At 44.8% G+C, this 17,249-nt stretch overlaps 1 protein-coding gene across 1 annotated transcript; it reads left to right on the top strand.

The window, feature by feature from the left end:
- The first annotated feature begins 11,491 nt into the window (after nucleotides 1-11,491).
- Nucleotides 11,492-12,070, top strand: LOC130878344 (protein yippee-like 5). The gene has a single exon (XM_057776263.1). The coding sequence runs from the start codon at nucleotides 11,561-11,563 to the stop codon at nucleotides 11,924-11,926; it is 366 nt and encodes a 121-aa protein (XP_057632246.1). The 5' UTR covers nucleotides 11,492-11,560; the 3' UTR covers nucleotides 11,927-12,070.
- The last annotated feature ends 5,179 nt before the right edge of the window (nucleotides 12,071-17,249 follow it).

Here is a 17,249-nt window from a genome sequence, read left to right as displayed (position 1 = left end):
ATTTTAATTTCCTGAGTCTGGCGCACAGTTTTAGCAGATTTGTGATGTAATTTTTTTTTCATTCTGCCTGGTGGATTTGCTCAATTGTTACTCTGACTTCAAATGTCCATATGCTTTCTTGCCAGTGTGTATATCTGATCTGATGATTGCTTTGCTTCTTCAAAGGTGAAAGTATGCTGTTAGACCCAAAGTTAAGCCCCAACTACCCAAGGACCAGTAACTTCCTGGAATTCGGGGAACTGTAGTTCTTGACAGATAACAACCGCCCAAGGACCAGCAACTTCCTGGAATTCTGGAAATCGGAGTTCTTGAAAGATAACACCTGCCTAAGGACCAGGTAACATCTGTCTAAGAACTCTGGGAATTGTGGTTCTTGCAAGATAACACGTGCCCAAGGACCAGGTAACTTCTGGAATTCTGAGAACTGTAGTTCTTGAAAGAGAACACCTGTCCAAGGACCAGTAACTTCCTGGAATTCTGGGAATTGTAGTTCTTGAAAGATAATATTTGCCCAAGAACCAACCAGGTAACTTCCTGGAATTCTGGGAAAGGTAGTTTTTGAAAGATAACGCCTTCCCAAAGACCAGGTAACTCCCGAGAATTCTGGGAACTGTAGTTCTTGAAAGAGAACAACTGCCCAAGGACCAGGTAACTTGCTGGGGTTCTGGTACTTGGAATCCTTAGAAACTAACAACAAAGTCTCATGATAAAGTAAGGGTGACCTCTTGTGGTTTTTTTTTCCCCCAAATAAGCTGCACCAACATATGTCTCAAGGCCACTTATCTGGAAAGTTTCCAGGTGATGGTCCTGACCAAATTCCATCTTGGTTAGTATTTAAAATGCTAACAAAAGCTCGCTTAAATTCGGGGGTGGTGGTGGGGAGAGTAGGCAGGGATACAGTATAAGATACGCAAAAAGGAAAGGTGGCCACGTGAGGACAGAAGGAGAGACTGTGGCCATGCTTCCATAAATCAACATACTTGAAAATATTAGTAGAGAAAAAAAAGACCCCTCAGAGCTTCTGGAGAGCTAGAGCGACTTTGAGGTGAGGTGCGTCTGGTCTGGCCTCCGGAGCTATGAGCTAGCTAATAGGCATGAGCTACTGTAAACTGCTTCTTCTGAGGACTTTGTTGGATGCGCCTAGAATGTGAAGGCGAAACTACCGGTGGGGAGCCGGGCTGGTGTGCACAGCGCCTCAGGCCACACAGGGCCTGCAGGAGCTTCTTGAAGCTTGTTTTTCTAGAAGCAAAGGCAGGACAAGTGGCCGTTTTCCTAGGGATGTGGCAGCTGTGGCTGTGTAGTCCTTCAGAGGGCCGGACTTGGTTTTCACTGCAGTCCCCTGGACGGAAAGGGCGACAATGAGGGGTCACCTGCTGCTGTGTTTTCTTCAGCTGCTCTAGAGCTCATACATCATTCTTCCTGTTTCCATCCATGCTGGAAGCCTGAAGCGGCTTCTCCAACTCTGTGCCAAGGAGTCTGACTTCTCAGAAACACATCTTTAAAAAATTTCCATTATCGAAATAATTTGAAAGTCGCGAACTGCTCATTTATGAGGCGTTTCTTTTTCCTTGGGAAATCCCAATGCACATTAATATATTAAAAGCTCTGGGAAGGTCTACAGTAAAAGAGCTACCTAACCCTAATTCTCAACTGTATTTGAGAATTCACTTTGGAAATGCAGAGGTTTTTAATTTTTATTATTATTTTCTGCAGGCATGGCAAAATAGGGTCTGAGTCAGGTGACTTGTACAGAATCCTGGGATCCATTCCCAGGGTTACATGAAGCCAGGTGCTATAGCACATTCCTGTAATCCCAGAACTCTGCTGGAGAGATCTGGAGGCAGGAGGATCAGGAGTTCAAGGCCATCCTCCACTGTATTTGTTGGAGGAGAGCCTGAGGTGCATGAGATCTTACTCTGGTTAATTTTTTTATATCCCCACTGTCTCAGTCACTGTTCTGTAGCTGGGGACAGACATGATGACCACAGCAACTCTTATAAAGGAAAACATTTAATTGAGGCTTGCTTACAGTTTCAGAGGCTCAGTCCACTCTCATCATGGCGGGGAGCATGGCAGCACACAGGCTTATACATCTGGATAAACAGGAAGCAAAGAAGGGAGAAAGCCACTAGGCTTGCCTTGGGGCTTTTAAATCTCAAACCCCACTCCCAGTGACACACTTCCTCTAACAAGGTCACACCTCCTTATCCTTCTCAAGTAGGGCCACTTCCTGATGACTAAGCATTAGATGTATGAGCATAGGAGCATTCTTATCAAAACATGATGCCTGTCCAACTTTGGGACCAAGAAAATCTACCCAATGCTTACATTGTAGATCTTGCTGTTCTCTTTCCTGGATTTGCGACTCAGGAGATGCCAGCTGCTTACTATCTGTGGAGGATTCTTATTTTCGAGCTCAAGCATACTTTAGGTCTCCCATTTCCAACCTTATCCCCATTTGGGAGGCTTGACCACCAGCAATTTATAAATGCGATGTGGAGAAGTACTTAAGAACTAGTGTTAAAACCATGACAATGTTCAAATGTGATTTCGAACCCATAACCCCAAGCTTTAAGGTTTTTGTGACTGTCACCGATGCAGAAAATGTCAGACTGTGCAGAAAGGCATCCATAAACCACCTAGCAAAGCACGATGGTTTTGATCACAGGCAGACTAAGGTTCAGGTCATTGAGGAGATGGTGTCATCACCATGATAGCATGACGCAAATCCAACCCATGCAGCGGGTAGCCAAGCTCTGCTTCCTTTCGGCATATCTTTCTTCCGAAACACATCTTCTAAGGCTATCCAAAGGCTTTCCATAAAACTTCTCATAACACTTACACCCACGCATTTATAGTGGCTGTAAAGAAGATCATCAAAACTAAAACAGCAAACTCATATCTCAATCGAGTGCACCATCTTTATGAGCGAAAATAGTCCATTCAACTTAAAAACCAGGGAGAGAAGATTAGTGCAGAGTAAAGGAATAGCTGTAATTTGAGTTCTATGTACTAGCTAGACATCTACCACACAACCAATTTCCATTAAGTTAGCAACAACAACTAACATTTCTGTTAACAACTTTGTATGCTTATACTAAGTTCTCTAAGAAGACTTTTTCATATATTCTTTGCAACAACAAAAAGTTAAGAGAGTGACTTTGGGGCTGGGGTGATGCTAGGTGAGGAAGTGTTTGCTGTACAAGCCTGAGGACTTTGGATCCCCAGAGTCTGTGATGGGCAGGTAGAAACAAGCAGATCTCTGGGCTCCAAGTTCACTGAGAGATCTTATCTCAAAACAGAAGGTAGAAGACTACTGAGAGAGACACCCAGTGTTGGCCTCTGGCTTCCACAGAAATGCACACACACACATCTGATGTGGGAGCCTTCTGTTTTGTGTTGATTTCATTGGTTAAATAAAGAAACTGCCGGGGCTGGAGAGATGGCTCAGTGGTTAAGAGCATTGCCTGCTTTTCCAAAGGTCCTGAGTTCAATTCCTGGCAACCACATGGTGGCTCACAACCATCTGTAATGAGATCTGGTGCCCTCTTCTGGCCTGCAGACATACACACAGACAGAATATTGTATACATAATAAATAAATAAATATTTAAAAAAAAAAAAGAAAGAAACTGCCTTGGCCCTTTAATAGGACAAAAAATTAGGTAGGCGGAGTAAACAGAACAGAATGCTGGGAGAAAGAAGCCGAGTCAGGCAGTCGCCATGATTCTCCCACCCGACACAGACGCAGGTTAAGATCTTCCCTGGTAAGCCACTCCTCGTGGGACTACACAGATTATTAAAAATGGGTTAATCGAGATGTGAGAGTTAGCCAATAAGAGGCTGGAACTAATGGGCCAGGCAATGTTCAAAAGAATACAGTTTCCGTGTAATTATTTCAGGTATAAAGCTAGCCGGGTGGTGGGACGCAGCTCTGCAGCTCCACCCAACAGACATCACATGTGCATAACCTGTATTAACATGTTCACACACAAGAGCACGCACGCTCACACACACACTCACTCACTCTCTCTCACTCATTCTCTGTCACACACACATTTGGAAGCTACCACCATTGGCTCTCTTCTCTTGTATCCTTTCTCTGTCCTTATGCCAAGCATCTCTGGCTTCATGAGGAGCAATGCTCCCATCGGTTCCGCACTTAGAGGGGTAGAGTTTTACTACATCTGCTCTCTATCCTCTGACTACTTACATCTTTATGACAGACTTGTGGAAGGGGAATTTCAGCCTGTCCTGTCACAGTTGCTACACACACACACACACAGAATATTGAGATGGTCTTTGCCGTAGGGTTTCTATTGCTATGAAGAGACACCAGGACCATGGCTACTCTAAAAGGAAAACATTTGACTGGGGTGACTCACTTACAGTTTCAGAGGTTCAGTCAATTATCATGGTGGGGAGCATGGTAGCATGCAGGCAGACATGGTGCTGGAGCTACGTCTTGCAGGCAATAAACTCACCCCCAGATTGACACACTACCACCAACAAGGCCACACCCACTCCAACAAGGCCACACCTCCTAATAGTGCCACTCTCTTTGAGATTAAGGGGGCCAATTACATTCAAACTGCCACCATCCTTATGGTCAATATATCACAATGTTCTTATGGTCAATATATCGTAAGGGCCACATCAATACTCACAGAAACATAATTGTACCAAAAAAATGAATCCCACTATGTGTCATTTAAATCTCAATAAAAGTGAAAGAAACGTGTCTCTGGGTTTACTGAGATTCTTTAAATGAACGCAGCCTACAGACACAGCTTTAAATGGCAGCACCCTGATGAAAGGGGACCTTGTTGGATTAGAGAGACTGATAGCTGGCTGAGGCATTAATGGCTTTGGGTCCGGAAGCACTGGAAGAAACAGCAGCACTCCTTTCTGGGACACCAAGTGTCTTCACCTTCCATTTTAAGCTCCTTCTATGGGCCCTGCCTGGTGCCCTGGGATGTAATCATGGTTCCCCCAGCTTCCTCAGGCAAGTGACCACATTCAGATGTTGCCCAGATTCCTGAGCAATTTCTTTTTTGAGACTTACCTTTGTGGCAGGATAGATCAATGTTCCATAACTGTAGTAGGAGGTCCCTTGTTTGTTCCTGGCTGCCCAGACTCAAAATAATCACACAGAAACTGTATTAATTAAATCACTGTTTGGCCAATCACTTAAGCATATCGCTAACTAGCTCTTACATCTAGAATTAACCCATTTCCATTATTTTCCTTTTTTTTTTCTTTTTGGTTTTTCAAGACAGGGTTTCTCTGTGGCTTTGGAGCCTGTCCTGGAACTAGCTCTGTAGACCAGGCTGGTCTTGAACTCACAGAGATCCGCCTGCCTCTGCCTCCCGAGTGCTGGGATTAAAGGCATGCGCCACCATCACACGGCTCCATTTCCATTATTTTATATTTTATCATGAGGATCATGGCCTACTGAGAAGGTTCCAGCTGGTTGCTCCATGGCTTCTCACTGACTCTGCCTTCTTTCTCCCAGCATTCAGTTTTGTTTTTCCTGCCTAGCTCTACTCTGCCCTATCACAAGCCAATGCAGTTTCTTTACTTATTAACCAATAAAAGTAACACCATTTCTTCTTTTCTGTTTAAATAAAAAGAAAGGTTTTAACTTTAACATAGTAAAATTACATATAACAAGACAGATATCAAATAAGAATTACAGTTACAAGATTTATATTGTATTATATTTATATTTATATCTAATTTATCTTTTATCGTAACTAAGAAAAACTATAACTGTCTATCTATTCTTCAACTCCATCAAAGACTCCAGAAGGATATAATATTACCTAAGTAAACAGGATTTGCATTGAAAGCAACTTCCAAAATTCTAGAATTGACAGAGACATCTCGCTGCCTGGACAGTCACCCATAGTTCTTCTGTACCTTTGGGGCATCTATCTTCAGCCTACAGGCCCATAATATCCAGCAGACTTTTCCACAAAGCAGGAAATTTCAAAGACAGTTCCACCTATGTGGGTAGTTTGGCAGTCACTTTCTCCTGTGTCCTGCAGAATGTCTGGCAGACTCTTTCACGAAACAGAAACCCTGAAGTAGATGCTCTGGTTGTGGAATATTATTCTAAGATGTGTTACATTTGCTTATGCTGTGCGATGTTTGTTTAATGATGCCAGGATGTATTATATTCTTTTTTTTAAAAAAATATTTATTTATTTATTTATTATGTATACAATTTTTTTTTTTTTTTTTTGGTTTTTCAAGACAGGGTTTCTCTGTGGCTTTGGAGCCTGTCCTGGAACTACGAGCTCTTGTAGACCAGGCTGGTCTCGAACTCACAGAGATCCGCCTGTCTCTGCCTCCTGAGTACTAGGATTAAAGGCGTGCGCCACCACCGCCCGGCTACAATATTTTTTCTGCGTGTATGCCTGAAGGCCAGAAGAGGGCACCAGATCTCATTACATGTGGTTGTGAGCCACCATGTGGTTGCTAGGAATTAAACTCAGGACCTTTGGAAGAGTAGGCAATGCTCCTAACAGCTAAGCCATCTCTCCAGCCCTGTATTGCATTCTTTTATGTTGCATTTGTTTAACTCTGTGAAGCTGTGTTACTTTGCCTGCCTAAAACATCTGATTGGTCTAATAAGGAGCTGAATGGCCAATAGTGAGGCAGGAGAAAGGATAGGCGGGGCTGGCAGGCACAATAAATAGAAGGAGAAATCTGTGAAGAGAGGATTGAAGAGGAAGAGAGGAGGACTCCAGGGGCCAGTTGCACAGCAAGTCACAGAGTAAGAAGTAAAGAAGGGTATATAGAATAGAGAAAGATCAAAGCCCAGAGGCAAAAGGTAAACAGAATAATTTAAGTTAAGAAAAACTGGATAGAAATCAGCTAAGCTAAGGCCAGGCATTCATAAAAAAAGAATAAACCTCTGTGTGTGATTATTTGGGAACTGGATAGAGGGCCCCCCCAAAAAAAGTAAGGAGAAAAAACAATCAAGCAAACAAAAACAACTACAAGTTTCTCCTTTTCTCCTTTTTCAAAGTAGAGAAGGAATCAGCCACCAGGGCGTCTGGGCTGGAAGGATCAGACCCAATCCTCAGCAACCTCTTCCCAGTGTATAGCAACTGGAAGACACTCCGTTGGCCTCCCGTTTTCTGTTTTGTTTCAAATGAGAAGAAGGACACCACAGGCCCTCCTCTTCTCTTCTACCCCTTAGATTCAAACTATGATTATAATTTAAGAACTTTAAAAATATATCTATGAGTGTTTTTCCTGCATGCATGTCTCTGTATAACATTCGCATGCCTGGTACCTGAGGAAACAGAAGGCACCTGGAGCTGGAGTTAGAGGCAGTGTGAGCCATCATGTGGTGCTGGGATCCACTCCCAGTCTTCCAGAGGAGCAGCCACTGCTCTTAACTGGATGGTGTGTGTGTGTGTGTGTGTGTGTGTGTGTGTGGTGTGTTATGAAGATAAGTGCTTCCAGGTACTACTTTTTATGCAAATTGATTCCTTTACTGTTCATAGCAGTTCTAAGAACTAGCTGTGTTTTTGTGTCAGCCTAGAAGATAATAGTGAATTCTAGATTAACTAAATTACTGGAGATCACAGAGTTAACCTGCCCAAAGTCAGTGTTGAGCCCAAGTCCTCTGAATACAGTCAGTCCTGCCCGGGGGTAGGAGGGAATGGCTATTGGCATTGCTTATCATGGAGTTCCCAGGCTCCATCCTCACAGAGTCTGACTCTCTAGGCCTCAAATAACAAGCAGGCCTGCATTTTAATTGCATATCCCGTGGACCACACTTTGAAAATTCCCATCTTTTCTTCTAGCCAAGTCTTTCTTGTGCCTCTGATCCCTTTTCACCAAGAAACTTGCTTTCCGAATGGGCTGACTTGTGCTCTCAAGTCAGACGTAAGCCCCCTTGTGGTCAGAGACGAAAGATCAGGAGGGTAGCCAGAGGGATCCTTAGTCAACAGGACAAATTCCAATATTTTAGAATTCCATTCAGCAATGATCCCCTGCCAGCAGTAAGCCAGTGTCACACACAATATACCTAACAGAAACAAGACTTCATATGGCAGATCTTCGAGGTGACTGTCTACCTGTTTTTAACCCATAGATATATTCATTCCAAGGGGCAGGTGGACAAATTGTATCTGACCCAGTTATTTGTATCTTACAACAGGTGGCTCTAGATTCTCGGACCTTCCCAGCTGCAAAGAAATTTTCTTTTGTTTTGTTTTTGCGACAAAACAAAAGTTGGGCTGACCTCCACTTCCAGGCTGGGATTATAAGCCTGTACCACCTCACCCCACAGAGATTTTTGTTTCCCCTCTGAGACAGGCTAACCTGGAACTTAAGATCCTCCTGCCTCAGACTCCCAAAGTGTGGGAATTACAGGTGTGTGCTGTCTCGCCTGCCTTCACATCAGTCTTAAATCATTCACCTTGAAAAGAAACAGTGACAAATTTCGATGAAGTCAAGGAATAAGACATGGACTAGCTCTGAGTCCTCTGTGACCTGCGGACCTCCAAGCCACACCACACTGTGAGTGCAAATGTAAGTCAGCAATGTAGAATCTGTCCACAGTGCCTGCTGAAATTCACCCAGTGATTCCGTTCCTGTGCTTCTCCCAAACAGCTATGGTTCTCTGTGAACCTGAAACTCAGATGAGACCGTTTCTACCAATGCTGTGAATGAAGACAGATGCAAAGTGGGGAGTGCCCAAGTCAGTGGTTCTCACATGCGGGGGATCGAGTGACCCTTTCACAGGGTCACATGTCAACTGTCCTGCATGTCAGATGTGTGTACTACAATTCATAACAGTAGCAACATTACAGTTGTAAAGTAGCAATGAAATAATTTTATGGTTGGGAGTACAACGTAAGGAACTGTATTGAAGGGCAGAAGCATTGGGAAGCACCGGCCGAAGTGAGCAGTGGCTCTTGAAAGAGCACTTTTACAGAGAGCAGGTACCGGCCAGCAAGGAGAGTGACACAGCCAGCTTCACGCGACATGGCAAAGCTCGCACACACAGCTGTGAGAGAAACGAGGCCAACGCTGAAGAGTCAATCTGTGTGTGACAGGCATATAAAATACCAACTGCTAAAATGAATCTACAAGGCCAGAATGGACTAGGAACTGGCTGTGAGTGGACAGACTGGATGTACCTCAGAGGGCTCAGCAGGGGATGCTGGGTAAGCTCCACGAACTGATCTCAGAATAGTTCATAAAACTCTAATAGGAGCCCGGTGGTGGTGGCGCATGCCTTTAATCCCAGCACTTGGGAGGCAGAGGCAGGCGGATCTCTGTGAGTTCCAGGCCAGCCTGGTCCACAAGAGCTAGTTTCCAGGACAGACTCCAAAGCCATAGAGAAACCCTGTTTCGAAACCAAAAAAAAAAAGAAAGAAAAAATGTCTTGGTGGGAGGTGGGTGTGGTGGTACACATCTGTAATCCCAACACTTAGGATACAGAGGCAGGAGGATTGTGAGTTCGACTCACATCTGATCCTGTCTCAAATATCCACCACCAAGTCAAGCAAACAAACAAAAACTCCTCTGTGTAGGGCAATGCTCAGGACCCACTTACGTCAGTTAAAGTCCAGATTTCCTGCTCAAAGCCAACCACAAACGGGCTGTCCTGAAGATGATAGAAACACTACCACACTGAGCTGTGGAACACAGCAGGAGAGAGAGGAATCTGCCCAGGGTCTGTGGGAAGAAAAGCCAGGGCGCTAACATCGCACCAGAGTCAGAGGTAGGCACACTGAGCACACACTAGTCCTGCAGGAAATGCCTGGTCAAGAGGTTAATCAGAACTGTTCAGCTGTGATACAGAGCAATCAAAGCGAGAAGCCCAAAATAGGCACCACGCTCAAGACCGACCTGCTACAAAACCAAGTCAGCAAAGAAGTAAATGCCATTTGGTCCTGGTAGTTCAAGCCTGAAACCTTAGCACTCAGGATGCTGAAGCAGGGGGATTCCTGTGAGTCTGAAATCATCCTAAGCTACCCGGTGAGATCCTCCCTCACAAATGGCACAAATGTCATGACAGGGAGAGAGATATACAGTGAATGAGAAAGTTCATAACCCAGCTGCGACAGTCATTAGGACAAGCGTAAAAGATGTTTCCAAATGGAGGTGAATTTAAAATGATGCTGAGGACCAGTGAGGACCAATGGGAAGATGTTCATTTGTAGACCCGGCATTTGATCCCAATGGAAAGATGACAGATTAATCCATGATAGACAGACAGATCATTTAAAATGACCAGAATATGTGAAAGAAGGAATTGAATCTGAATAATAATGAGATGTTATGGAGGAATAGATGCATCTAAGAAAAAAAAAAACCTAGGGCACTGGGGAGCTGCTCAGTCGATGGAGTGCTTGCCTTGTGTACTGTGGGGTAGTATTAGACAGGCCGCATATTTCTGCATTGTATTGGTGGCCAGGAGTTCAAGCCACAGTCGCACCTGAGGTGGTTACAAAAACACAGACTGGCTGCCGCCTGGGTCAGGATATACTGATGTTGTTCTGCTCCCTTCTTTGTAAATATGGGGAACGCCTGGAAAGAGGTGTTAATCCAAGCTAGTGACAGAGCTGCAGACATGACTTTAGTCCAGCTACCCCGGAAACAGAATGCTAATGAACTTCCCCCTCAGTTTTCCTTTGGAGATCAAAGCTGTTTGGAGAATATACGTGGGTGATCTTGGATTTGAATGAACCCTGAGACTCCCTTCCGATATTGCTGTGTGAACTGTGTCTCAATTATTCCCACGAAGGATAGTTTGTGTTGGGGTTGAACCCCAACAGTGTACATAAGGACTTAAGTTCAAATACCTACCACCTATGTTTAAAAAAAACAAAACTGGGCATTTCAATGGGTGTCTGTAACCCCAGCACAGGTGTGCGGGAGGTGGGAGACAGAGACGGGGAATCCCTAGAGCTCATTGGCCAACCAGCTAGCCAAACTAATGAGTTCCACATTTAATGCAAGAGAGTGTCACAAAAAATAAGGAGGTGCCAGTTGTAGTGCAGCATCTTCTCCAGCGTTCAGGAGATAGAGGCTGGTAGTGAGTTTGAGGCCAGTTTGGTCTACATAGCAAGTTCCAAGTCAGCCAGAGCTACATAGTGAGACTCTATCTCCAAAAGAAAAAAAAAAAAACAAATTTAGGAAACTGAAGTTAGTAGGGCAATGGTGGAGCACGCCTTTAATCCCAGTACTCAGGAGGCAGAGGCAAGTGGATCTCTGAGTTCAAGGCCAGCCTGGTCTACAGAGTGAGTTCTAGGATGTGCTCCAAAGCAACAGAGAAACCTTGTCTCAAAAACAAAAAACCTAGCCGGGCGGTGGTGGCGCACGCCTTTAATCCCAGCACTTGGGAGGCAGAGGTAGGCGGATCTCTGTGAGTTCGAGACCAGCCTGGTCTACAGAGCTAGATCCAGGACAGGCTCCAAAGCCACAGAGAAACCCTGTCTCGAAAAAAAACCAAGCCAGCTGAGAAGCGAAGAGCCGCTGGCAGCGCCGATCTCCCCAGCGCGCAGGTTTTAAGAACTTTAGCTCTCAAAATGGGCAGAATCTTCCTTGATCATATCGGCGGTACCCGTCTGTTTTCTTGTGCAAACTGTGATACGATCCTTACCAACCGCTCAGAACTCATCTCTACTCGGTTCACAGGCGCCACTGGTAGAGCATTTCTTTTTAACAAGGTAGTTAACTTGCAGTACAGTGAAGTTCAAGATCGGGTCATGCTCACTGGCCGCCACATGGTTCGAGATGTGAGCTGCAAAAACTGCAATAGCAAACTGGGATGGATCTATGAGTTTGCTACTGAAGACAGCCAGCGTTATAAGGAAGGCCGTGTGATCCTGGAACGTGCACTAGTTCGAGAGAGTGAAGGCTTTGAGGAGCATGTACCATCTGATAACTCTTGAAGAAAAAAGATAAATCCATCTTTTCCCAGGTCTCCTTCACTGAAAACAGAAATCTACTTACATACACTGTCACCTTAGCATCAGAGTCGGATTCATGAACTGCAAACAAGAGGGTGTGAGAACTGAGATGGAACCTTTCTTTCTTTCTTTTCAATTTTTTTTTTTTTTTTTTTTTTTTTTTTTTTTTTTGGTTTTTCGAGACAGGGTTTCTCTGTGGTTTTGGAGCCTGTCCTGGAACTAGCTCTTGTAGACCAGGCTGGTCTCGAACTCACAGAGATCCGCCTGCCTCTGCCTCCTTTCTTTTCAATTTTGTATTCCCCATCCAACAGCAGTTTGTAGAGAGAATTTTTGCAGATGCCGTTAATTTTTTCCTTTTGTTTACATCTTGAGGCAGATGAGTCTGCAGTTATGTGGTGGGCTGTGTGAGGGGAAACTTGGCCCCTACAGTGAAAAGGAGTGTTTTTGTACATTTTGCGTGGAGAATATGTCAAGAGCATGGTTTTTAAATTTATTTGGGCTTTGTTTTAAACTTTCTTTTAAACCCAGTTATTTCACTTAATTTGCTAGCTTCAAGAAGAGATCCGAATCTGTGCCCAGCGCTGGAGGCTCAGTGTTAGTGTGGCTTGTGCTGGCCAGTGTGCCATATTCTTGTTGGAGAGGAACTGTAGCACCAGAACCCATTTTTCCTTGTCAGTCCTGACCCACGATGTCACCACCCCTAGTTACTTGTCACTAAATACGTGGTGTTGATTGGAGATTTCCTGAAATGGGGCAGAACTGCTTGGCTGTCTTTCCCATGTAACTTAAGCATAGTAATATAAATAAAGTGATAGTTGGATGTTTTGGTCCTGTGTTACTTCTAAAAATACCTTATAAAAGAGCAGGAGTTTGGTAAGTGATTTTCTTAGTAGTTAGTTTTCTCACTCTAAAGCTACGTTGACTATGTATAAGGTATTTGTGTAAATGGAAGCATACTGTTTAAACCCACAGTATTGCATTTAGAAAACAGTTGAGCAGAATGTCAGTGTGCATCCTTGCGTAAAACATTAATCTGCATCTATTCTAAAAGAAGGGGAGAAAATGAAGCAGCGTATCTAAAAATACTGCTTCACAAAGTGTTTCAGCCTTCCCCACATTTGTGAGTTGACTTTGATAAGTCTGTGGGCCCTAATAGTTTCTTCAAAGGACTGGTCTCTCCTTAGCATCATTTTTCCACATCTTCCCTTTGGAAGTTCACCAATCGCATTTGAACTGCACTTGATATCTTCTATTGGTAGAGGTCAGGTTTTGACTCAACTTAATCCTAAGTGTATGACATTACAAGATATCAAAATATGCTTATTTGTCCAGGCCACTCATAGGCAAACTGGTACTTTTGCTGCTTTCGGTGGAATAAAGGACATTGAAATCAGCTAGTTATACAAATGAACAGATGAACATTTGTATGCTCAGTATCCAGGTTGGCTAATAAAGGAAATTTGTGAGTTGAAAAAAAAAAAAAAAAAAAAAACCTGCAAGATAGTTCTGCAGGTAAAAGAGACTGCTGTGAAAACCTGGCAATCTGAGTCCGACCCGCAGAACCCACTGTGGATGAAGAGAACAACTGGAAGTCATCCTCTGGCCTCTATGTGTGACCATGAGATAATACACAACAACAGTAAAGTAAATGAGGCACTTTACAGTAACTGATGTAATAGGGCTGGAGAAATTGAGGGGAAGGGCACAGAACTTTGGAGAAGGGAATTTAAAAGATTAAGCCAAAGACTGGATACAATGGTTGGAGAAAGAGAGTGGTTCAGAATGGGTTCCCAAGGAGACATGGTTATTTGTGCCTATCATCCCAGCCCTTGGGAAGTGGAGGTAGGAGGATCAGAAATTCAGAGTCAGTCAGTGGTGGCTCATACCTTTAATCCCAGCACTCAAGAGGCAGAGGTAGACAGATCTCTGTGAGTTCAAGACCAGCCTGGTCTATGGATCCAGTTCCAGGACAGCCAGGACTACATGGAGAAACCTTGTCTTGAAAAAACAAAAACATGGTAAGTTTGGGATCTCTTTATCCTGATGTATTTATTGTTGATCTGGAAACTGAAATTTAACTGGGTGTCCAATGTTCTCCTGCAGTCAGGCAGGCCTAAGGAAGAAGCGATCTACCTGTGCTTGTCAGAAGTAGAGAGTGGATTGTGTCATCCACAGGACGTGTTCTACCTAGGCACCCAGTCCCTATATCAGCTTTAGGGATCCTAACAGGAGGAATGGGCCAATCTGCAGCACTGAAAATTCTGTGAGGTACCTCTAAACTGGACTGCTCAAAAGCCCGTCTCAAATGAAGGAAGCCAGCCTTGGAGTTCTCTGGCCAACGGACATCTAGCTCTCTATGCCTGAAAGCAGGAAATGATCTCAGAAATCTGAGATGTCTCCCAAAATCTCCGCTACTGCCTGGGCCTCCTAGCCTTTTCAGAATCAGCCAGGGCCCCGCTCTCCTTCCTGTTTAAAGAGGTAGAAAGGAGCTGGGCGGTGGTGGCGCACGCCTTTAATCCCAGCACTTGGGAGGCAGAGGCAGGTGGATCTCTGTGAGTTCGAGACCAGCCTGGTCTACAGAGCTAGTTCCAGGACAGGCTCCAAAACCACAGAGAAACCCTGTCTCGAAAAACCAAAAAAAAAAAAAAAAAGAGAGAAGAGGTAGAAAGGGACAGGGGAGAAAAGGTCCCCCAGAGCAGGCTCTTGTGGGGGAGGTGGGAGCTGACTGAGCGCTGACAGGCCCTTTGCTTTGTACCTTTCCTGCTGTGTCCAACAGAAGTGCGGCTCAGCTGCCGGGCTTGCCCCATTGTCCTCTCCACAATGTGCTGAGTCCAAGGGCTTCCCTGGCCCCATGGCCTCACTCCCCTACCCCTGGGCCCAGAGGCAAGACCAGGGCGACAAACCACCCACAAAATTCAGTTGAACACCAACCATCCCTAGCATGTGGCCAAAGTGTCAAGAGGTCCAAGTTTTAAACTATCCAGCTTACACTTTGGAGAGGGAGGATTGTCGTATTTGCCCTATGTCAATCATCGCCCCTACACTAATAGTTCATCTCACTGAACAGTTGTCTTACTTGCTTGTGCAGTGAGCGTGTGGGCTCAGAAGACATTTCAAAATCCATGTCTCTGATAAGTAGGATTAGGGGTAGGGGTTAGGGTTAGTGTTAGAAAACCAGCCTAGCAAGTGCTGGGGATGGATCATGTTCAGGTCTCTTGGGTTCCATCCCCAATGCACATGAACACATACATACACACACAGAGAGAAGGGCGTAGGGGGAAGCTGATCAAAGACACTGGGGTGTGCGATAGAATGCACTACAGGTAATAAAGAAAACTATTGGGAAATGAAAACTGAATGAATGTGGTCTTTCCCAGCTCAAAGAAAGCATTTATCTGACACATTTTTTCCTAAAGTCTGTTGCCTGTTTCTACTTGTCTCTCTGAGACCCTAGCATAAGGTGGAATCTTATTTGACACAATTAATGAAATAGTTCCGATTTGGTGAGTCTTGAGTACCTAACACTGCCTTGATCCCTTCACCTTCCTTATCTGACAGCTGTAGGTGGCCAGCAATGATCACCAGACCAGAGAGGAAAAAGAGAGGTGACTTTGCTTACAATCTAGTCTTCCCGTTCACCTGTGAAATAATTGCAGTGCTGACCTCTTCATGGGGCTGACTGAGGATTGAGAATGAACGGTCAGATTCACGGTCAATGTTATATATGTTATAGTCACTAAGGAGGAACGGGAAATTGTGATTCCCAGCCTGGGACGGTCAACGTTCTATATACCATAGTCATTAAGGATGGACAGGAAATTGTGATGCCTCGTCTGGGACAAGATTGCAAGCTGGTTTCATATATTTCTACTCCTTGGATAGCCTGTGCTCAAACTTCCCCAGAAAGAAATGGGACTGGGACCTGGAGCTTCCATATCGTGTTTAAAGCAGGACAGGCAAGGCAGAGTCTCAGACAAGGAGGGAGAAGAAGGAATGTGCCACACCTCTGTGAAGCGTCACACAGGGAGGCTGGAGGTGTGGCTCAGGGTCAAGTGCTAGTCTGAGGCCCTGGGTTTGATTCCCAGCACTGTAAAAGAAACAACAGCTTCTCAAACCCCCATATTAGGTTATTTTGAAAGCTTGGTAATTATAACAAGAGACCTCAAAATTCTCAAGTTTCTGGGACATAAGGTGATAGAAGAAAATGTGTGTGCTCAGGTTGAGGATGGCAGCTTAGGCTGCCTGTAACGCTAGGAACCACTTGGTGAACATGGCAACGGCTTGCTTGCTGACCCCACAATCTCTCATGCAATAGTTGTTCATGTGCTGAGCTTTTCCTTCCTTCCTTCCTTCCTTCCTTCCTTCCTTCCTTCCTTCCTTCCTTCCTTCCTTCCTTCCTTCCTTCCTTCCTTCTTTCCTTCCTTCCCTTCTTTTGAGATAGGCTTTCTCTGTGTAACAGTCCTAACTAGCTCTTGTGGACCAGGATGGCCTCAAACTCAGAGATCCGTCTGCCTCTGCTTCCCAAGTGCTGGGATTAAAGGCGTGCGCCACCACCATCGTCTGGCTTCAGTGTTTAGTTTTGTAAGAATACTTTCACTTTATTTACTTATTTTATCTTATTTTTTTGAGTCGGGGTCTCACTATGCAGCCCTGGCTGTTCTGGAACTCCAGCCTAGCCTCGAAACTCAGAGATCCGCCTGCCTCTGCCTCCCAAGTGCTGGGATTAAAGATGTGTGCCACCACATCCAGCTTTACATTCATATTTATGGAAAAATATATGTGGTCCTTTTTTTTTTTTTTTTTTTTTTTTTGGTTTTTTGAGACAGGGTTTCTCTGTGGTTTTGGAGCCTGTCCTGGTACTAGCTCTTGTAGACCAGGCTGGTCTCGAACTCACAAAGATCCGCCTGCCTCTGCCTCCCAAGTGCTGGGATTAAAGGCGTGCGCCACCACCGCCCGGCGTATGTGGTGCATTTTTGTGTGTTTGGTAGAACCTATCAAGATCTTAGGGAGAACCTAGGCAGAATAGTATAGGGACAAACATTCACTACAGAGTGCTTCTGTCCTCAACTCCCGACTGCTCAGAGAAGACCTCCCTGGACAGCCAGTTCTGCCCAAAAGCAGGGTCTCTGCACTTCTGTAACCCTAAACAAAGCTCGGAGGGACACACCCCCACCCAGTAGACTGAACCACTAAAGCTCTGGGGATCAGGAGAGACAAAGAGAGAGGGAAAACAGAGTGCTGACAGAGCCATTGGACACCGGCTGCAGGACTATAAAGAGAGGATTCATAGAGGACGCGGGAACAG

The sequence above is a fragment of the Chionomys nivalis genome, chromosome 7 (genome assembly GCF_950005125.1).
Source record: "Chionomys nivalis chromosome 7, mChiNiv1.1, whole genome shotgun sequence".
NCBI lineage: Eukaryota > Metazoa > Chordata > Mammalia > Rodentia > Cricetidae > Chionomys > Chionomys nivalis.
This window is presented reverse-complemented; position numbering and strand designations above follow the sequence as displayed.

Bases quoted from the DNA above. Each gene is read 5' to 3' on its own strand.
- LOC130878344 (XM_057776263.1), top strand. From the start codon at position 11,561: ATGGGCAGAATCTTCCTTGATCATATCGGCGGTACCCGTCTGTTTTCT.